This window comes from Typopeltis vanoorti, chromosome 8 (genome assembly GCF_054136105.1).
Source record: "Typopeltis vanoorti isolate ZY-2024b chromosome 8, IOZ_Tvanoo_1.0, whole genome shotgun sequence".
Lineage (NCBI taxonomy): Eukaryota > Metazoa > Arthropoda > Arachnida > Uropygi > Thelyphonidae > Typopeltis > Typopeltis vanoorti.
The window spans coordinates 90,942,017-90,965,097 of NC_143556.1; the positions used below are offsets into that span (position 1 = coordinate 90,942,017).

Below are 23,081 nucleotides of genomic sequence, written 5' to 3' on the forward strand. Positions count from 1 at the left end.
GAAAATGTCAACTGTGTTGTGAATGGAGAACCTGTGGAACAAGTAAAACATTTCAGCTACTTAGGCACAATTTTTACTGAAGATGGTAAACTAAATATAGAAATAGACAACAGAATCAGCAAAGCTGGTATCGTGGGAAGTCAATTGAATAAATTCATATGGAATAAGAAAGAAATTAGTCGGAACACTAAATTAGCTGTATACAAGACTGTGTTCAAACCAATTTTAACTTATGGATCTGAGAGCTGGGTCAGAAGTAAAACACTTGACCAAAGACTAGAGACCGCAGATATGAGAGTCCTGAGAAAGATTAGAGGCGTGAACAGATGGCATCAATGGCAATATCATATTAAAAATGAGGATATTAGGAAAGAACTTGACATTGTCAGCATCCAGGAATGTGTTAGCAGAGCTAATCTCAGATGGTATGGTCACTTAAATAGAATGGGAGAGGAAAGATTAGCAAAACAAGTGTTCTCTGCCAGGTTGGCAGGAAAACGACCCAGAGGAAGACCAAGATATAGGTGGATTGATACGGTACAAAGTGCCTTAGACGATAGAAATATAAGATCTGATAATGTTGGAGTCTTGACAAGTAACAGACTGATTTGGAGGAAAATTGTAGATAGGAAGTTAGTAATGATGTAATTTTTTCATGTAGTACTGTCATATCCTGTACACCCCTTGAGGGTACATGGCAGGAATTTGATGATGATGATGATGATGATGATATTTTTTTTTTATTATTATTATTATTATTTTATTTTTTTTTTTTTTTACTCAGTTGGAATATTATTCAAAAAACTTTAATGACTGTTACCGAGAGATAAAAAGATGACATGGTATATTTAAAAAGATATACTAGTTAACAAGTTTCGTTGAATATATCAACATCTTCAGGTATCACAATCAAAGAAATATATAAAGAATTACAGAGACTTAAAATTGTAATAACAGAACAAGTATAAAAAGACAGTAGCATGTTTGAAAACAAAATGCAAGCTTGAGTTCCAAACAAACTTATGCTACACGCTGTCTCGAATGCACCAATACTGAACAGAGGCAATGTGTGCATCAGAGAGATTGAAACTTAGGCTGTTTTTGATGTGAGAAGAATCTAGAGAAACTAGATTCGACGATTTTCTTTCGAGCTCATTATAGCACACATAGATGTTAGAAGTTTGAGTCAAGTTCACAATGTGTTGGCAGCCTTCGTCTGAGTTAACTGAAAAGAGAATGTGGCTAGAGAGAGCGCTGGCTCTAGTCCTGTTATAGGAGATATCTCTACGGTGTTCCTCCAAGTATAGAAGGACGGATTTAGCAGTCTGGCCATAGTATGGCTTTCCACAATCACATAAAATCTTGTACACTCCAGGAAACTGAGTTGGAAGATGTTTCTCTTTAGGTGTTTTGGGAGTGTAGTGAAGCAAGTTCTGAAGTTAAACTTCTTGAGAATTTTTGCCAGTTTTGGTGAAAGAGAGCTGATGTAAGGCAAAGAGATGAAGGCTCTGGGGGAAGAGGGATCTTCAGAAGTAGCTGAGTGACTGGGGGAAAGAAATTTGTCAATTTTCTTAGGAGAGAAACCATTATTAATAAAAGTTTTTTTTAAGAAAAAGGAGTTAATTTTCAATTTCTGTTTCTTCTGTGAGTAAAGATTTGGCTCGGTGAGCTAAATCTCTTTTACCTTTGAACTGGACTCCGATGACTGCCTCCCCTTTCTAGATCTGAAACTTACCAGATGTGCTGAGAGTATTAAAATCTCAATTTTTAGAAAGCCTACGCATACTGATAGATATCTTCATGCTTCATCCCATCACTATCTCCCACAGAAATTTGGTATTATTTCCACCTTAGCTCACCGAGCCAAATCTTTACTTACAGAAGAAACATATTGTTACGCTACCGCGCAATGCTATTGCGCAGTTGAAAGGCAACATTTCACATAACTTTTCGGTGAATTTTGTTCAGCCTACTTCAGTTGCATGTGTATGTGGCATATTTTGAAAAATGGAAGGAAATAACGTACATTACCGGCATATTGTCCTCAAGGGCTCACTTTAGTGAATACGGGCATGGCAAATCCGAGGTACCTGATGCTGGACCATGCCTTACTTCATGTAATATACATCTGTTATATTATCTGTAGACTGGTCCCTCCTCCCCTTTTTTTCTTTCCTCCTTTCTTTTCTTCTTGCTACTTTCCCCCCAATGCTATTAGAGTATTCGAGCGCTAGGGGTGAATCTTTCCTATTTTGATATTTCATCTTATGTGGAAAGGGCCTCTGCAACCCTCCCACTTTCTTCTTGCAGTGACTTCACTCCAAAATGCTACTATGATTGTGCCTGATAACGCATCTCATGCTGCATCGGCTGTTGCGCAAAATAATCAGAGCCGCGTTCAGGGCTTAGGCAGAGGGTCCTGTTTGAGAAGTATATTACATTCTCCATCAAAAGTCAGTGATACCGTGAATGAGCAACACAGAATGTATAAGATTAATCTTAGAAAGGAATTTTACATAGGTACATGGAATGTCCGGGGTTTACAGATGGGTACTCTTGAGATTGTCTGTAAAGAGATGGATAGGTATAAAATTAACATCTTGGGAATCACAGAGACCAAATGGAATGGAGAAGGTCACTTCAAAAGACAGGATGGTAAGCTAGTTATTTACTCAGGTGGTGACTCAAAACATCATGGGGTAGCTGTGATACTGAAGACAACTCAGGCAAGAAGCCTTCTTGGTTATAACCCCATTAATGATAGGATACTCTCCATTAGACGTAAGGCTCGGCCTACCAATGTATCAATTGTGGTAGTTTATGCACCCCACATGGATAGACCTGAAGAAGAGAGTGAAGAATTCTATGAAAACTTGCAAACTGTTTTGGACTGCCTACCAAGGAGAGACATACTGTACATCTTAGGAGACTTAAATGCAAAAGTGGGAAAGAGTATGAGAGACAGGCCAGAGTGTGGCATGTTTGGTCTGGGTGAACGTAACACCCATGGTGAAAGACTGTTTGAATTTGCCCGTACTAACAGATTAGTTATTACCAATACCTGCTTCCAGAAACATCCACGACGGACCTATACCTGGACATCCAACATTGATAGGTCAAGGCACCAAATTGATTTCATCTTGGCTCTCCAGCGGTGGAAGACAAGCATCTCTGATGTGCATACTTGTCCTGGAGCAGATTGTGGTACAGACCATCAACTGGTAAGAGCCAAAGTAAGACTAAGACTCCGAAGACTTCCAGGTCAGGCACATTCCACTAGATTGGATGTTAGAGTAATTCCTAGTGGATTCACAGAAGAAACATCAACTCGGCTGGATGATTTTTTGGAGACCAATGAGGAAATCTTACCAGAAATGCTTCGGGAAGGAGTCAAGATGATAATACAGGATACAGTGAAGATGTATCTCGGCCCAATAACAAAACCAAGAGACCCATGGATATCAGATTCAACATGGGAACTAATGAAAAGAAGGCGGTTGGAAAAACAAAGAGACACAGGGACCGAAGAATACAAGAGATTACATAGAGAAATCAGAAGAGCCATCAAGCAGGATAAGGAAAAGTTTTATACTAATAAATGTGAAGAAATAGAGTTCCAGATGAGAAGGCATAATTATAAAAGGATGTTTTATTTAGTTCGTGACTTAAAGCACAAGTTCAAGCCTAAATTGAATGTCATCAAAGACAGGAATGGATCATTACTAACAGAAGAGTTGGAAATCAAAAACAGATGGAAAGAATACTGTGAGGAACTGTACAGCAGAGTGGATAAAGAAAATGTGGAGTCCTCCCACCAAGAAAATTTTGATTTGGAACCTTCTCCACTTGAAAGAGCAGTTAAACAGCTCAACAGCAATAAGGCCCCAGGTGCAGATGAAATCCCAGCAGAGTTAATTAAGGCCACAGGAGATGGAGGGATAAGAGTGTTTTATAGATTGATTACAAGGATATGGGAGACAGGATCATGGCCTAGAGACTGGAAGAAGTCAGTTTTCATACCACTACACAAGAAAGGTGATATGAAGGCATGCAAGAATTATAGAACTATTAGTTTGATATCTCATGCAAGCAAAATTTTATTAAAGATCATGCTAAATAGGATTGAGGCCAAAGTTGAGGTAGAGATGCCCGAGGAACAAGCAGGTTTTAGGAAGGGTAGGGGCACCAGAGATCAGATCCTTTGCCTTAGACAGATCATAGAAAAATATAAAGAATTCAGACTCCCTCTGGTAATGTGTTTCTTAGACTACTCTAAAGCTTTTGACTGTGTTGAGGATGTGAAACTGTGGGAAGTAATGAAAAGAATGGGTTTTCCTCAACACACTATCAGGTTGATAGCCAACTTGTATAAGGAGCAAGAAGCCACAGTAAGAACAGGAGTTGGATTGACTGACTGGCTTCAAGTTGGAAAAGGAGTTAGGCAAGGATGTTTACTTTCTCCTCACTTGTTTAGTATATATGCAGAGGACATCATGCATGAAGCATTGGATGAGCTCAAGACAGGAATTATGATAGGAGGTAAATTGATCAGTAATCTGAGGTACGCTGATGATACAGTACTCCTTTGTAATGACATGGAAGAACCAGGACTAATTCTTGACAAAGTTAACAAGATCAGTAATAACAGAGGACTTCAACTCAATTCTAGCAAGACAAAGATCATGGTTCTCAAAGGAAAAACAGACAGAGAAGCTCTTGAGAAACAAATGTATCTTAATGGAGAAAGAATTGAGGAAGTCAGCAAGTTTGAGTACCTGGGATCCATTATTAATGTGAAGAATTGCTGTTCAGAAGATGTCAGAAAAAGGTTAGGAATGGCTAAAACAACAGTCAGAGACCTGTCTAAAATCCGGAAAGATGGATCTATCTCCATGGGAACAAAGTTGAGGATTTTGGATGCAGTTGTTTTTCCAACAGCAACTTATGGATGCGAGACTTGGAACCTAAAGAAGTCAGATAAGAAACGGATATCTGCTTTTGAGATGTGGTGTTACAGAAGGCTGTTGAGCATATCATACACTGAAAGGTGTACAAATGAATGGGTGTTAGAAAAGATTAGTAGAACTTTAAGGCTCCTTAAGGATATTGACAGAAGAAAATTAAAATATTTTGGACACATAGAAAGGATGGAAGGAGGACTTCTAAGAACAGTAATAGAAGGTAAAGTTCCTGGAAAAAGAGGCAGGGGTAGACCATCAATGAGATGGCTGGATGGCATGTGTGGAGTGACTGATCTTCAGAGAGTTGAGGCTGCCAGAAGGGCAAACAACAGGACTACATGGCGCAGCCTAGTATGGAACATCATCGAGCATCGGAGTGACCATACGGCATCTGTAGATGCCCAGTGAACACAGACAGACAGACACCAGCATATTTTGTTTTTTTATTTCAAAAAAGGCAAACGAGCTGCGGTGGTCCATAAAAGGCTAAAGAGAATCCTAAACAGTTTTTTAGATATAGATATGTAGCAAGTAAAAGGAAAAATGTACATGGCAGAATGATTTTAAAGAATGCCGATGGTAGGGAGGTAACTGAATCAGTTGAGATAGCTGAGTTACTGAGTGAGCACTTTGCAAGAATATATCATCCAGGTGGTGACATTGCAGAAACGAATAAACCAGTAGATTATACGGGAATTGTGGTGAATGAAGTGGAGGTGAGTAGTCTATTGCATAACCACTGTCAATACATCTGTGGGATTGGATGGTATACCAGCTCGTGTTGTACGAGAAGCAGCTAAAGAATTGTCAGTACCCTTGACCATTTTGTTTGATTTGAGTCTTGGGTCTGGGTTAGTCCCGAGGGGGTGGAAAGAGGGGAAAAATAGTTCCACTGCATAAAGGTGGTTCCAAGACTGCTGTTGTAAATTACCGACCGATTAGCATATCAGGAATCATTGTCAAGGTCTTAGAGAAATTAGTCAAGAAAAGAATACAGGATTGGATAGATGAAAATGGGATATTGTATGGGGGACAACATGGTTTTGTGAAGGGTAGATCATGCCTCAGTAACTTGCTCACATTTTATAACACAGTGATGGCTGAACTGGATAGGGGTAATGGGTTTACAGTGATACTACTGGACCTTGCCAAGGCCTTTGACAGGATACCACATGGAACCCTAATCAGTAAACTGGAGCAGATGGGGATAGATATAGGGTTGGTGAGATGGATAGGAGGGTGGTTGAAGGAGAGATACCAGAGAGTGGTTTATGCAGGAGTGGAGTCTAAAAGACGGCTTGTGACTAGTGGAGTGCCGCAGGGCTCTGTTCTTGCACCACTGCTTTTCAAATTGTTCATCAATGATATTGGAAAGGATTTGAGAAGAAGTGTTCACTTGTTTGCTGATGATGCAAAGTTGGGTAGAGCAATTGTGAGTGCACAGGATGTCAAAATTTTACAGGATGATTTCGATAGTTTGAAGGATTGGGCTAGGAAAAATGGATGTCAATTTAATGTGGCAAAGTGTAAGGTTATGCACTTTGGGGTGAAAAGAATAGCAGCAGTATATCGCATTGGTGGAACCATACTCCAGGAGATTGATGAGGCCAGGGATTTGGGGGTGTTGGTGGATAGGGAATTGAAGTTTAGGGGGCACATTGCAAAAGTGACTAAATCAGTTCATCAAATCACTTGGCTTCTGAAAAATACTTTAACATGCAGAGACAAACAAGTTGTTGTTCCTCTGTATCGAGCCTTGATAAGACCCCATCTGGTGCCCAGTTATGGCCACCAGGGTTTCTTCGTGATGGGGAGGAAGTGGAGAGGATCCAGAGACGAGTGACCAAGATGATAGAAGGTCTGTGGAATGAACCTTATGAGAATAGGTTGAAGATTTGTGGGTTGCAGAGATTGGACGATAGGCGAAGGAGGGGTGCTATGATTGAGACATTCAAATTACTGAAGGGTTTTTATAAGATTGATCCAGAAGATATTTTTAAAAATATGACTGGTGGTGGGAGGACTAGGGGCCATGCATGGAAGCTGGGAAAGAGCGTGGTTGACAAGGGTGTTAGAACTAGGTTTTTTACTTGAAGAGTGGTAAATGAGTGGAATAAGCTTCCAGAGTGTTGTGGGTGCTACGACCATGAATAAGTTCATGGCAAGGTATGATAGATACTGTGTCAATGTCGAATAGTTGTTCTTGACATGATGTTAGGGCCTCCCTTGATGAGTCTGTCGACTCCTTGGAGTTGCCCGGAACAACAACAACAATAATAATAATAAAATATGCAGCATATGTGGGGATGGTGCCTTAACAGAACGCATATGCCAAAAGTGGTTTGCCAAATTTACTTCTGGAGATTTCGACGTCGGTGATGTGCCAGTCGCCCGACCGAGGTTGATTTGAGTGTTGTGAAGGATATTTTCGACAAAACTCCGTCACAAACAGTGCAGGAGATTGTTGCAGTACTGAACAACTCCCATACAAGCGTTGAAAACCATTTGCATAAGCTGGGATATGTTTTAAAACTCAATGTTTGGGTGCCGCATGAATTGACTTAGGCCAGTATTACTGCTTGCATATCCATCTGTGATTCGCTGCGATGTTGCTAAGAAAATGATTCATTTTTGAAGTGGATGATTACGGAAGATGAAAAATGTGTTGTGTACAATAACGTGGTACACAAAAGATCATGGGGCACAAGAGCGAACCGCCGCAAACAGCCTTGAAAGTAGGATTGCACCCAATGAAGATCATGCTCTCTGTGTGGTGGAATTATATAGATGTTGTCCACAACGAGGTGTTACCGTCCGGCAAAATGATTCATTCACCTGTCTATTGCTCACAGTTAATACGACTGACCTCTGCAATTAGCACAAAACGTTCCGGAATTGGCAAATCAGAAAGGCGTTGTCTTTCACCACAACAACGCCAGACCCCACACATTGTTAACAATCTGGAATAAATTGTTACCTCTTGGCTGAAATATTTTGCCGCATCCTCTGTATTCACCTGCCCTGGCACCTTCCTATTACCACGTATTCCAACCATTGCAGAATTCTCTGAATGGGAAAACCTTTGCTAATGAGGAGGCTGTCAAAAGACATCTGGATCAGTTTTTTGCCAGTAAACCTCAGGAATTTTATGAACACAGCAGAATGAAGTTGGTGGACAGATGGCAAGAATTCATTGATAAAGAGGGTCGATATATAACTGACTAGTATGTATTATATATATTAAATAAAATGTGTTTCATTCCACTCTGAAAAACCGAACGAACTTATTTGCCAACCCAATACTTTAAAAGTTTGAACTTCAATGTTCAATATTTATTATTATCTTATTTATTTTGTACCGCCAAGCCTAATATCATATATAGTGTGAGTTAAATTAATATAAAGTATGTGCAAGTCTGCTCCAGTGTCTGAATTATCTGTGAATGTAATTAATCGCATTAGTCATTGAGTTTAAGTGAGAAATGTTACATAATCTAGTGGAGAAGCAGACACGTGAATTTTATGTTTTTTCCATGTCAATTTTGATTAATGAATTTGAGTTGGATTACTTTAGTATGTGTAGTGTAAACTTTTTATATGTACTTTGATTTAGCATTCTGTTTATCAGTTTAATCCCCCCTCCTCTCAAGATCACGACTATGCTACTTTACATGTACCTATTTTAGAATTTAGGAATTACCTCTGGCTGGAGCCAAGTTCTTGTCTAAATGTCTTTTACTGTTAAAGTCACACAGGTTCTGTCTTTTTATGAGAAGTGCATTGGTCAGGCAGAATCAGGCAAGTTATTTGACAAACAAAACAGTTTATTCATGCTAAATCAAAGTACATATAAAAAGTTTACACTACACATACTAAAGTAATCCGACTCAAATTCACTAATCAAAATTGACATGGAAAAAACATAAAATTCACGTGTCTGATTCTCCACTAGATTACTTAACATTTCTCGCTTAAACTCATTGACTAATACGATTAATTACATTCACAGATAATTCAGACACTGGAGCAGACTTGCACATACTTTATATTAATTTAACTCAGACTATATATGATATTAGGCTTAACAGAACTTTCACATACTATTCCCTCTTCATTATATAATTCCTTATAACTCTGCATACTACTTCACAATTATTTTCAACAAATCGGCTTTGCGTCCTCACTACTGTTCTTTATGCTAGCAAACAAAAAAATTTAGCAATCTTTGCCATTAATTTCGCATCTAGGAAAACTTCTATACAAAAGTCTTACTTGTTACTCTGTCATCCAGTTCATTACACAAGATCCTAGAGATCATTGACATCTTCTACTTTCCGGTAAATTTCATACACGGGCACTTTTTACGACATCGATGATACTTCACACGCGGAGATGGTCAAGGAATTTAGCGGTGGGAGTCTGGAGTAGGTAGCCATGATATTACAAGCCTCCCATCATCATCGGGCTTCGGCTGGCGAGACGTGGATCCCTCTCCTTGGAACTGCAGGGCACACTGGAAACTTCTCGTAGCTAGAGCAGGAAAGGAAAACTGGAACTGGAAAGCCTAGCCTCTGAAAGGCTCAAGCCAAGAAAAGCCTAACACTGATAAGCCTCGCACCGAAAAGCCCCTTTTCCTTCATTTCATCCCCCCCTCTGGCCTTGGAACTCTTACAGATTTAATCGCCCGGATTTTCTTGGAGGGTTCTTCTCGGCCACCCAGCTGTCGCTGAGGCAAGTCAGGAAACTCCCGTGTTTCGTTGACCTTCACGAGTTGCGATTTCCTCAGGTCTTACGTGCTAATCCCTTCTTAGCTAATTCTTCATCTATACAATTTTCTTATTACAATTTATTCTAAAATTTTTTTCAGGTTTATTACAGCAAAATTGAGTTAAGTATTAATCAAATTACAAGTACATAAAATTAATTTTATTTTCCAAGTAAAATCGGTATAGAAGAAATTTTATTCCAAATTCCTTCTATACAAGATTTTACATAGCCTTACTCTCTCTAAAAGAAAATTTTTTTAAAAACCTCATGCCTGCATATTTTCTGGAGAACACCTGATTAAAAACTTGTTAAATTTTTTTTCTTCGCCTTAAGTTGTACCTCTTGTCACTATATGCTCTACTCTCAAATAACTTATTCCTTTTGCTGTCTTTTAAGGGTTTGAACCTAATTAATTCTCCATTAAGCTCACTAATAAAACTTGCACAATCAGTTAATAAGCATGCAGCCTTTGTAGCAGTAGCTAAATTCCAACCTAACAATCCACTTACTGCCTTTCTAATCATGAAAAGAAAACAGAGGAAGTTGGCATAATTAAACTACTGCTGGGATTGAATTTCAACCTCATGTTTTCTGTGCCTGTTCCACTTTGATTTGTCATAGGAACTTCAGTATCGTTTAGGTTTCTCAATGATGTTTACTTCTATTACCTTTTTATTCCGTTTCGTCTTGATCATTTACTAATTTTACGCTTGATATGTGGTAGGTCTCAGATTCACCGGTCCTTTCGGATGCTGAAGCTATTGAAGAATCAGTCTGGTTATTTTGAAATTCTTCATTACCTCTTTCAGTCAGTTCAGTCAGCCTGACTTTATTTTCATTTTGCACTCTTCACGTAATTCCTCAACTCTATCTCTAAAATTATGGCTCCCTTTTCCTGACTGCTTATTACCCATTATTACCGATTTCTGAAAATGTTTCAAGGAAACTTGTACCTCTCCAGAAAGTTAGTTCCTAAAATAATTTGCACGTTCGGGAGAGAGATGTCCTAGGGAGGACCAATAACTCTTGCCAAACACATAAATTAAACTCTGTTAAGTACATTTTAACTCTAACTTTCTTGGTCTCATAAATCTTGGATGTCAAAACCACGGAATGTATACATGCTACTATAATTGCTACTTTAAATTCATATGGATTTTCTGATAACTATTTAAAAAATCATCTCATTGCATTTTGTTCTGATGGAGCTAGTGTAATGTTAGGAAACAAATCAGGTGTTGCAATCAAACTTCTACAAAAATTCCCAACATTGTGATTTGGCATTGTGTAGCTCATCGTTTACAATTAGCATTAGATGATTCGATAAAAAACATTAAAGAAATAAATCATTTTGAAATATTTATGGATAAATTATATGCCTTTTTTATCATCGATCACCAAAAAACAATGAGAATTAAATACGATTGCAAAAGACCTTGGTATCGAAATTTTAAAGATTGCGTTGTGTTTGGAGCATGATGGGCAGCTTGCAGTTTACGAATGGCTCTTGCTGTGTGGAGAAATTACCTAGCTTTATGCAAGCATTTTGCATAGAACGATAAATATAAGGGCTTTTTAAACTGACTTCTCAATTTAAATTTTTAAAAGATCTAGCATTAATGATTGACATACTACAGGAATTATCATATCTGTCAGAAGCTCTACAAAGTCACAATATGAGTATTATAAGAGCCACCATCCATCGCTCCTCTACACTTCATATCCATCACATATTTCAATGTAATATCAATGGTATTACAATTTTAATATGCACTTCGCATCCATGGTAACTTGGATGTATATATATGTCCTGACCGGTTGGGTGGTTAATCATGCGAACAATTAATGCTAATAATGATTTTAAAAATTGTGTAGGTTCTTGTGAATCTAAAATTGATACCATATTAAAATCAAAAGAATTTGAAGGAATAGCAAGTGAAAGCAAATCAGATTTCACAAACTACTGCGAGAAACATTACTAAACCTTCTTATAATGTCTTTAAAGGATAGATTAATGCAGCAAGGAAATTTTTAAACTTAAAATTGAAAATTATGAGGATTTGGAAGATGAAGAACTGAAAAACATTTTAAACGTATGTTATCCTGAAACTTGGAATATGAAAGAAGTTACATGTCCATGGTTAGAAGGAAAAAAGAGAATAAGATCTTTAAATTTTATTTTGAAATAAAATTAAAATTAATGATTTTAGAGATTTAGTGGAAATGGTTTTGACTGGAAAGTTACAAAACGAAATTCCCAGTACGGTGAAAAAAGCCAAAGTGATTATGGCAACAATTGCAGTTTACAGTGCTGAAGCCGAATGAGCTTTTAGTGTGATGAATAATATTGTAACGACGAAGAGATCTTCTCTCACTATGACATGTTTTGGATTTTTTTTTTTTTTTTTTTTCATGTAAAAATCTCATCGTCTTAAAAGTGACTTTATTAAATAAAATATTATAGTTACTGTTACTACCATTTTACAAATAAGAATTCACTTTTGGTAATCACATATAAATAAATAGGACTATAAAATAATGCCCCTTGATCGGTACCGTTGATTATCACTTGAAGTATAAAAACAAAAGAGAAATATAACGTATTTCAATATTATTGTGTTTTAGATAATATTTATGTATTATGTATTATAGATTGTTTGTCATAAAAACTTCTATCGTAAACAAAACAAATTGATTTTGTTTATAAACACCCCGCAAACATCCATTCGCATTCACAAACATCCCGCCGTGGGCATGGATGTTTGTGATTGTCTGTGGAAATACTAGTGGTGGTGGTCAGCGGTAGATGGTGTTGGTGTAGTTTTTTTTGTTTGTTTGTTCAACGAAGCGAGCCCTTTGTTAAAATTTCCGTAGCCCACCACTGATATTACCCAATTATCGAGGCTCACTTTCTGCCTCAAAGTGAGTTGAGGCAGAAAGCAAAAATCTTGAATATACCATTCATGAATGTGGGGATGAGTTTGAGGAATGAATGTAACCATAAGTGTAATGGACTGCATTTGAATGGTTTTGGAGTGAGTCATCTGAAAGGAAGTGTAACAAGTGATGCAAACAAGGTATATCAGCAGAAATCAGAGATGATGTAAATGAGCAGGAGAGTGGACCAGGTGAGACCAAAGTGATGGTTGATGGAGGTGACAGTAGTGTGAGAGATGAGAATGTAAGAACAAGAATGCAGGGTGGGCCAGAGAGACAGTCTGACGGTGAATTCTGAAAGCAGTAATGAATGCATGTATGGGGATGGTCAGCATGGGAATGCATGCATGGAGAGTATTTAAATGTGGGGAGATATGAGACAAAGGTTGAGGGTGAGCAGACTGAGTAGGTGTGGAGAAATCACAAGTGAGGGTGCCATGAGTAGGATTGGTTATAGATCAAGAAATGAATTGCTGTGCTGATTTATGAATGCCAGGTGTATCAAAAATGAGGAGAATCAATTGTTGCATCGATTGCTAGTTCATTTGCCCAAAAATAGTTGTAATAAATGAGAATGATATCCTAACAGGAATAGAAATGTGGGGATAGGAAGGGCAAAATAAAGGGAGGGGGTGCTGATGATGATAGTGGGGAATTATGTTCACGCAAGGTCAAGATATAAGGGGAAAATAGTAGTAGTAGTAGTAGTTTAGAAGCATATGGTACAAGGTGGAGGGTGACGTAATGAGATATTTGGGTGGATATTGCTACAGGCCAGGGAATATGCAAGGTGGAGACAAAGAAACTTGGCTAGTGAGCAAGCAAAGAATAATTAAAATCATCCATAAATTGAATTTAGGTATGGCAGTATTGATTGGAATGATATGTAATGGAGGGTACACAAGAGTTGAGAATCAGATGCCATGATTGTGAATTATATATTTAGTTTAATCCTTTATCCAAGTGTAAGCAAACAAAGTTTGCGCCGGAAGTATCTTCAGGACTGGGGCAACGTGTGCAAAGGTGGACAAACTTCACATCATTTGCCTTAGCATCCCATAATGCAAAGCACATCTCCTTGCAGACATGTATAATGCTATGCATTATGGGAAGGGTCACTACCAATGTTCCCTCTAAGCTGTACGCACACGTTTTACAACTAGCGCACAAAGCAAAAAATATGTGCACACTAGATTTTCAAGATGAAATTAAAATTTATTAATTAAAGAAGTTCCACCTAAACATTAACCTATAAATTCTTTAAAAAATACGGTAACTCAGCAACGCTCAAGTCTATAGCCTCGCATTTTTTATTACATTCTCGAAGTTGCACAAAACTTATAAATTATTAACATTAACCCTATTTGAGGCTAGCGATTTGATGCCAAGTTGAAAGGGGTGTGGCTTATATGTGTAATTTTTAAGTAGCATATAGAATGATGCGTGGTTTGTTTACATTTCAGGCCTGACTAATGGAAAATTCCCAAACGTGATTGGCTGATCAAATTAGTTCAAGATCATGACTAATTAAAACAATGGTTTCATAATTTTAATAAAAATAATTAAATACTTTTAAAAACTTAAATTAGAGTACAATTAAAAATATTGTAGCATTTCAAAATCCTCTAATTTTTAAAAGGAATTTTAAAATAGTAGACTAAATAATAACATTCATGTACAATTAATTAGTAATGGGAATATTTTATTGTGTATGTTTTGAGTTATTTACAAAGTTAGAAAATTTAATTAAAGGCAATCAATCACTAGTGTTATCTTTTTTTTTTTACTTTATTTCTTACTTCTAAGCAGATCAATATTAAATACATATAAAATATTTATGTTAGCTCTGTGATTGATGTCACACAACTTACTTGGTGATGGTAATAATACACACACTTAGAATCCTATCTAGTACAGTCGGTATCGTGTTGGCCTTGTATGCATGTAGTCCCCGGATTGAGTCCTGCCCAAGGCTTGTGAATTGTGATTTCCGACTGTTTACTGGGGAGTCTACTGCCATGTGCGAGAACACGGTGGGTAGTTGGGGTGACCTGGCTGACATCCCATTGACACCAGAAGGTAAAGAGTGAACTAAAATCTTTTAACTTTTTTGCTTAAATGATCAGTATGGTGACTCATATGGGTGCACACATACTTTTCAAAAGAAGGCAAATTTTGCACACATGCAAATTTCTGTGCACACTCACAGCAAAAAATTAGTGGGAACATTGGTCACTACCCAGACTGGTTTCAACCTTTATTGAGGTCTCTTCAGTGGGAGCCAGACCCAGAGGTGATACCAAGGTTGAAGCAATGCAGAAGTCATATTTACCCATATGAGTTGCCAGAAGGTGTCACATCTTATTATTAAATTACTCTGGATTAGAGAAAGATGTTGGAAGTTTTTTTCTACTTGGTTAGACTATAAATTATATATTTAATTTAATCCTTCATCCAAGTGTAAACAAACAAAGTTTTCACTTGTTGAAGTATCTTCATGACTGGGGCAGCTCGTGGCAAAGGTGGACAAACTTCACATCACTTGCCTTAGTATCCCCATAATGCAAAGGACATCTCCTTGTGGACATGTATAATGCTATGCATTATGGGAAGGATCACTACCTAAACCGGTTTCAACCGTTATTGAGGTCTCTTCAGTGGGATTCAGACCTAGGCACAAACTTTGTTTGCTTACACTTGGGTAAAGGATTCCATTATACCTCCCCCCCCCACCCACACACACACACTCCACTCCAGTACCTCAAACACTGTTCCACCAAATGCACATAACTCCTGAAAATTCACTTATCACAACTGGGGGGAATAGAGCATGTTAACGTGTACTCCAGTGGTCTGAAACTGGCAGGCCGCATCCGGTCCCCGAAGCAATTTTATACGGCCTGCGAATACATTTCGATTATGTATTTGTTGTAATGTGCGCATAAACTCAGTCCATATCTACAATTTACAATCAGTAAATTTAGTTCGCTAGCTGACAGTTGGTGGCGCTTCGGTATTCTGGTGTTTCCGATGCACAGCTGCGCAGTTCATATTGCAATATAGATGGAGACAAACTAACGTACGGCTTATAAAACCTGTTTATTTGTGCTTGTTGTTAGATCTACGTTATATCAAAACCTATCGTTTAGAATTGTGCATAACTTTTGAGTGTTGCTTTCATACAAAAATTCATCTTGTTGAATTAAAGTTGTAAATAAAATTATAATAGTGATTTTAATTTAAGAGATTAAACTGCAAGCCATGTCTTTAACAAAGAGTAAAAGAATAGTGGACAAAGAAGGACATGTTTTTCAAGATAAATGGGAAATTATGTACTTTTGTGGTGTTGAGCGCAATAAAATTGTATGTTTTATTTGTAATAAGGGAATATCAGTTCCAAAAGAATACAATTTACGTCGCCATTACGAAACGAATCATGAAGAAAAATTTGAAATGTTGGAAGGCAAACTGAGGGAAGAAAAGTTACAGTTTCTGAAATCTGGCTTACAACGACAACAACATTTTTTTACTGAAGCAAATAAATCCAGTGAAGCAACAGTTCATGCAAGTTTTGCTCTCGCGCACATCGTTGCAAAATGATCAAAACCATTTACTGATGGCGAATTCCTTAAAGATTGTTTGATTAAGTCTGCTGAACTTCTTTGTCCTGACAAACAACAATTATTTAAAAATATTAGTTTGTCAGCCAACACGGTAGCGGAACGTATTAACAAAATTGCTAGTGATTTATGATATCAGTTAAAAGAAAAAACTATAGAATTAGCAGCATTCTCAATAGCAGTTAATGTGAGAGTACTGACATCACAGATATAGCACAATTTGCCATTTTCGTACGAGGTGTTACTGATGAATTTGAAGTAATTGAGGAATTATTGGAAATAATTCCTATGAAAGGAAAAACTGGTTCACAGGATATTTTTTCTGAAATAAAAACTGTAATAGATAAATATAAATTAAGTTGGGATAAAATGGTTGAATTTGCAAGTGATGGTGCAGCTGCTATGGTTGGCAAAAAAAATGGAGTAGCAGTAAAATTAAGAAATATAGTGAAAGAAGAAAAATTTCAGAATAAATTTTGCACTATGCATTGCATTATTCATCAAGAAGCACTTTGTGCCAAAAGTTTGCAGATGGATAATGTTATGGAAACAGTAACTAAAACAGTAAACTTTATCTGTGGACAAGCTCTGAATCATCGAGAATTTGTTGCATTGCTTGAAGAAATTGAAAGTGAGCACAGAGAAATGATTTATTATAATGAGGTGAGGTGGTTAAGTCGAGGAGCTGTATTAAAACATTTTTTTTTTGATTTAATAAATGAAATCAAAATTTTCATGACACAAAAAAATAAAACCATCCACGTGCTACGTAATGATACATGGATAACAGATTTAGCATTTCTTGTTGACTTAACCGGCCATTTAAATATTTTCAATAAAGAGCTGCAAGAAAGAATAAACTTATCACTGACACGTATGCTTGTATTAAAGCTTTTAAAGTTAAATTGCAATTATGAGAAACACAACTGGAATGAAAAAATTTTGTACATTTTCTACATCTTAAATCCTGCCTTATTATTTCAAATGCAAAATCTCAAGAATATGCAAGAAAAATAGCATTATTACAACAAGAATTTGAAGAAAGATTTTAATGATTTGGAGTCCGATTTTACATTATTTTCATTACCGTTAAAAACAAATGTGAATAACGCACCAGAAAATCTACAAATGGAGCTAATTAATTTGCAGTGTGATATAAATCTTATTCAAAGATTTGAAGATACAGATTTGATTAACTTTTATTCGTACTTGTCAAAAGATAAATACCCTCAGTTACAGATTTTGCAATAAGAATAATCGCTTTGTTTGGGAGTACATTTATATGTGAACAGTTTTTTTCGCAGTTGAAAATTAACAAGTCTAAGAAAAGAACCCAACTGACTGATGAGCATCTACAGTCCGTGATGAAGATAGTTTCTAGTAATTTTTCTCCAAGGCTACAAACTTTATCAGAATCAAAACGCCATCAAGTGTCAAGTTGCAGTAAGAAATAAAGAAGTTTATAATTATTTTACATACAAACATATGTATTTTTTCTGTATGTGTCGAAGAAAAATTTAATAAATAAAAGAAAGAGAATAGGTTGTCATTATTTATTCTCAAGTTATAAAGGTTATAAAAGAGTTTCGTAATTATAAAGGTTATAAAGGGGTGGTATCCATACATTAGGGGTAAGTACGGTTCAATATATATATGTATATATATATATTCACTCTCATTTTGTTAAATAAAAAAATTCCGGCCTGTCAGCTGCTTTCACATTATGCATTCAGCCCACATGCAATTCGAGTTTGAGACCATTGGTGTACTCTTCACGCACATCATGACGCAGGAATCAACTTTTTGACTATCTATTCTATTTGAGATGGAGCCAGTATCATATAAGATGGATAAAGGATTAAACTAAATATATAATTTATAGTCTAACCAAGTGGGAAAAAACTTCCAACATGATTGTGAATATTGTGCATAATCTTCTCTTGGTTGGATTTTTTTTTTTTTTTTTTTTTTTTTTTTTTTTTTTTTTTTTTTTGACACAAAGACATCAAAGGTCATACTGTGCCAGGACACAGATCACAGTTGATTACCAGGGTAGAAGCCAGTCATATGAGAGCTTCTGTGAAGAAAGGATAAATGTTGACTACAAGGACAGTGACTGCAAAGCTTAGGAGATAACTGGGAGTTGTAGTGTGGAAAGAAGAGTGAAGAGTTGACAGGGGACAGCATCTGTCTCCTGTCAGACACATGTTGCTCTTGCATTGATCAAGAGGTATTTTACAGCAGGCAATGTCTGAGTTGTTTCAAAGGTGAAAAGGCTAAATAAGGTATGAGTAAAATGGGTGAATGAACAGATTATTATGAAATCTGTAAGAAGATAGGCACTTTGTAGGCAACATGAGATGAATGTTGGGTAATTATCAGTTGCAAGAAGAGACCCAAGAACAGGCTTTGATAAGGTGACTCAGTTGATAAAGACAACAAAAGCGCAGCATGAGCAGAAATTAGCCAATCAAGCTAAGAAAATATGTGAGTTCTTTTGATATGTGGCAAGTGGAGGAATGATGTCAGTTGATGACAATCGTAGTAGATCAGTAACTGATGCAGTGGGTATAGTTGAAGTGTTCAATGAGCAGTATATCTTTGTATTTCATCCTTGTGAAGTTGACATCATGAGAAACTAGAGTGTAGAGGGTATGGTGGAGAAGAGACTGATGGTAAATGAGCAGGAGTTATATGAGTAATTAAGTAAACTTGATGTTATAAGGCAGTAGGACTTGACAACATGCCAACCTCTTGAAGGAATACTCTAGGGCAGGAGTTGGCAATGCAGCGCCCACAAGCATCATGGCACCCGCAGTGAATTTTTAGTGCACCCTCAGAGAAATTATTGTAAACTGCTTTATTTGTGCCTATTAAGGCGACAGACTACTGATCATAAGTAGTTTCAGTTGTTGACGTCATCTAGTTATCAGTGTGACTGCTCTCACTACCCTTCATAGCACTTCTAAATGTTGTTAGAACCGTTTGTTTTTTAGTATGTGTTTTTGTTGAATCACTCCCGCTATCAGTAAAAATATAAAATACTTTGTTTACAATGATATTTTTATTAAACAAAGTTTACTTTATCCATTATAAAGTTTAACCCTTTATAATGGATAAAAGTGAAAGGAAAAGAATGTACTATTTTAATGACGATTGGGAGGAAGAGTATTGCTTTATCAATCTTAATGGCAAATGTAATTGTTTATGATGCAATAATAGTATGGCTATTTCTAAAAAAAAAAGTAATATAGAAAGACATTTCAAAACCATTTATGCTGATTTTAATTTTGACTGTCCAATAAAATCCGAAATAAAATAAAAAAATTTATCTTTAAATTCATCCCTTACTAAACTAGATGCGAATGTTGCAACAGTCAAAAGCAGCAACATTCGCATCTTTTAAAATTTCACATTTGCTAGCTAAGAAGAAAAAAAACATTTACAGAGATGGAGATTTAATTAAAGAAGATGTAAAAATAATCATAATTAAAATTCTGAATATTTTTACGAATTGTTTATGTTAAAATGTTTATTAGTTTTAGTTTCATAACACCCATTGTTGGCACTTGCGATGTGTCCGTTATTGAAATTGTTTTGTCAAAAATGATATGTAAAGAAGTTAAAAAATTGATGTACCTACTAGATTTGATATTTGTATTACTTAAAAGAATTTTATTGTAATTTAAAATTATCAAAAATTGTGTTTTTATGAAGACATTTTCTTGTCGCTAACGGAGACAACGTGCCAGCCATTACACCTAGTTTCTTGCTTGCCATTTTCAAGGCGTGCACATGCTCGCTGAGAAGTTGAATGTGTGATTGACAGCTGAAAAGGAAAGCGTTCGGTATCTGAGTAATGGCTGTAAACAAGATAGCGTTCAGAAGGAATTTAGAACACAGGCCAGCAGATATTTAGGTTCGGAGGAATTTAAGTTTTTTTTTATGTCACAGTTGGAGGACAATTAATAGTATATTCCGAAAAAGGAATCGTCGAACTATTTGAAAAAGGAAATATTGCTATAGGCGTTTTAAAAGGAATATTGGAGGAAACGTTAATTGGAAGATTTATAGGAGATTCCGAAAAAGGGAATCGTAGAACTGTAATTTTTTTTTCTAATTGGAAGAGTTAAGACTGTCAATAAGCATTTAGTGAATAAAAGAAGAATTTGCTATTTACGTTCTAAAGGAATGTTCGAGAAAGCTCTGATTAGGAAGTTTCATCTGTATTAAGGACGCCGAATATGACTATTATTTCTACTGAAGAAAAGAGACAGAATTAAGTTCAGAAGAATTAATGTGTGCTACATAAGTGATGAGAAAGGAACCTGTAAAAATGAAGAATAAAGTCATATGTCTTTGGAGAAGAGCCTTGACAGAGAGAAACTGGCTATGAACATTATGTCATTGTGAAAACAAAGTATTTAGTTATAGTTATGTAAGGTTGTTTGAAGTGTATATATATTGTTTTTGTTTTATTAAATGTGTTTATTTTGTATTTTGGTCTTGAGTCAGTGATTATTTGGATTCCGAAAGAAAGAGTTAAGATCATTGCACCAAATGGAGTGTGAACCCTTGTGCATATAATAATATATAGGTACACTCGGAAATAAATTTAAAAAAATAATTGTTAGAAACAGAGATCATCTCTATGGTAGGATTAAATAGTAAGATAATATCTATGAATATCCTATATATATATATATATCTATATTAAAAAATCACTGATTATTAACAAAGCTATGTTAGAAGCTGCAGATTCACTTTTTGAAGATTTCAAAAATAAAACCGAAATAGATTCAGCTATAAATACATTACAGTTATCAGCAAGAACTTAATTAGAAGAATTGAATCAATTGCAGTTTATTTAGAAACAGAATTAGCAAATGATATGGAAAAATGTGTTTTCTTTTCACTACAGCTGGATGAATCGACAGACAACAGATAATCACAATTAGCAAATTCAGTGAAAATGGTATTTTGTGATTTTTCTACAAAAGAAGAATTTCTTAAAATTCTTCCATTGAAGGGGCACACTAGAGGAGAGGATATATTTTCCATTTTTAAAGATTTTGTACTATACAAAAAATTACCAATTCACAAATTAACTTCAATTACTATTGACGGTGCATGAGCAGTGACTGGTAAGGAAAATGGATTTATTGGCTTGTGCAGACAGGACCCTTTATTTCCTAAATTTATTGCATATCATTGTCTTATTCATCAGGAAATGTTATACACTAACACTGTCAATTTTAAACATGCAATGTCAATTGTAACAAAAATTATTAGTTCTATAAAAGCAATTCAACACAGGTTATTTAAATTACTTTTGAAAGATGAAAACGCTGAAAATGACGACCTACTATTACGGGAAGAAGCCATTATACTGAAGTGAGGTGGTTGAGCAGAGGTAAAATACTTGAGCGATTTATTGTTTTTTTGCCGCAAATAAAATAATTTATTACATCAAGATGCGATTTTACGAAGAATTAGAAAATAAAAATTGGTTAAATCTTGGATTTCTAACAGATATAATGGCAAAGTTTAACGATTTTAATCTACAATTACAAGGGAAAAATTCCCATATTGCTGATATGATTAGTGCAATCAATGCTTTCAAGTGCAAGTTGGAACTAATGAACTAATAATACATATCATTTAGTAACTGACATGTGTTCATAACTTAGAAATATGTTTTTTTTTTTTTAAAAAAATCCAATTACTTTCTCTTGCATTTTAGAGTTTCATTTTTATATTTTGTAGGAACAGTTAGATGCATACGAATTGGAACGTCATTTCTTGCTCAGTCAGAATGATGAAGCATGCCAAGAAGTTCGGAAACTAAGTAATCGCTATGCAAAACTACTAGGCCACCAAAACCATAAACAGAAAATTAAATATGTTGTGAAAATTCAAGAAGAAAATATAAAATTAAAGAAGGTATTTTAACTTTGGTTTTAAAAACTTGCATGCAAAAGTTATTCAAGATTTCACTATTTGACTATGGTTGTTTATTTACGCTTACATTGTTATAGTGAACTTGCTTTAACAAACTACCAAAAATTACTGCAAAGGAAATTTCACTACAATAGATAATCAATATAGCAGAGCTGTAGGGACTAGAGAAAACAATTTGTTATACTTCAATGCTTGCTCCAATAAATTTGAGGGAAAACAAATCCCTTCCCTCCCCATTCTCAGCAAATAAATAAATAGTAAAAAAATATATTAGCATTCAGTGGAGTAACAGTGACTTTTTTCACTTCTCCTTTATAATTGGTTCATAATTTATGTTTTTTATAAGCTATAAAATTTTTATAAAACTGGAATGCTATGGAGGGATCAAGCATTCCAGTGTTTTAAGCATTGATACCTGGCAGTTCAGTGGCACTTATGACATATTAAAAAAAAAAAAAGACAAGTAGACAAAAGAAGTTCAGTACTCTATAACAATAGTACAATAGTATAGCATATGAAGATTTGCCACATTATAGCAGAATATACTCTGACCAAAGTAAAAGAGATAACAATCATAGGGAACTTGGTAAACATTTGGTAGAGAAAAGGAAACTGTTAATTCTTGGTAGAAGATAACAAAGAGAGGAGTTTGACTGAAAAAATGTAGGCACTATATTATATTTCTTAACGATCTTTGAAACTGGATCACAGATTCAGCAACAAAAGGAACCTTCCATATGGGTTCAGAGTTCTTAAAAATAGGTTTATGAGTTGAAAAGTCATTGAATCTTTTATGCAGGAAGAAGCCATTATGTTGCATAATATGAATGTCAAG

General features: G+C 35.8%; 1 protein-coding gene across 2 annotated transcripts in view; it reads left to right on the plus strand.

Annotated features, from left to right (window-relative positions):
• LOC150104187 (uncharacterized) overlaps positions 1 to 23,081 on the plus strand; it is a 334,543-nt gene that overhangs the window by 292,984 nt on the left and 18,478 nt on the right. For both annotated transcript variants that reach the window (XM_090396816.1, XM_090396817.1), the window contains one exon: positions 22,052 to 22,228. In XM_090396816.1, the coding sequence (XP_090252942.1) occupies positions 22,052 to 22,228 (177 nt within the window). The remainder of the gene's footprint in view (positions 1 to 22,051; positions 22,229 to 23,081) is intronic.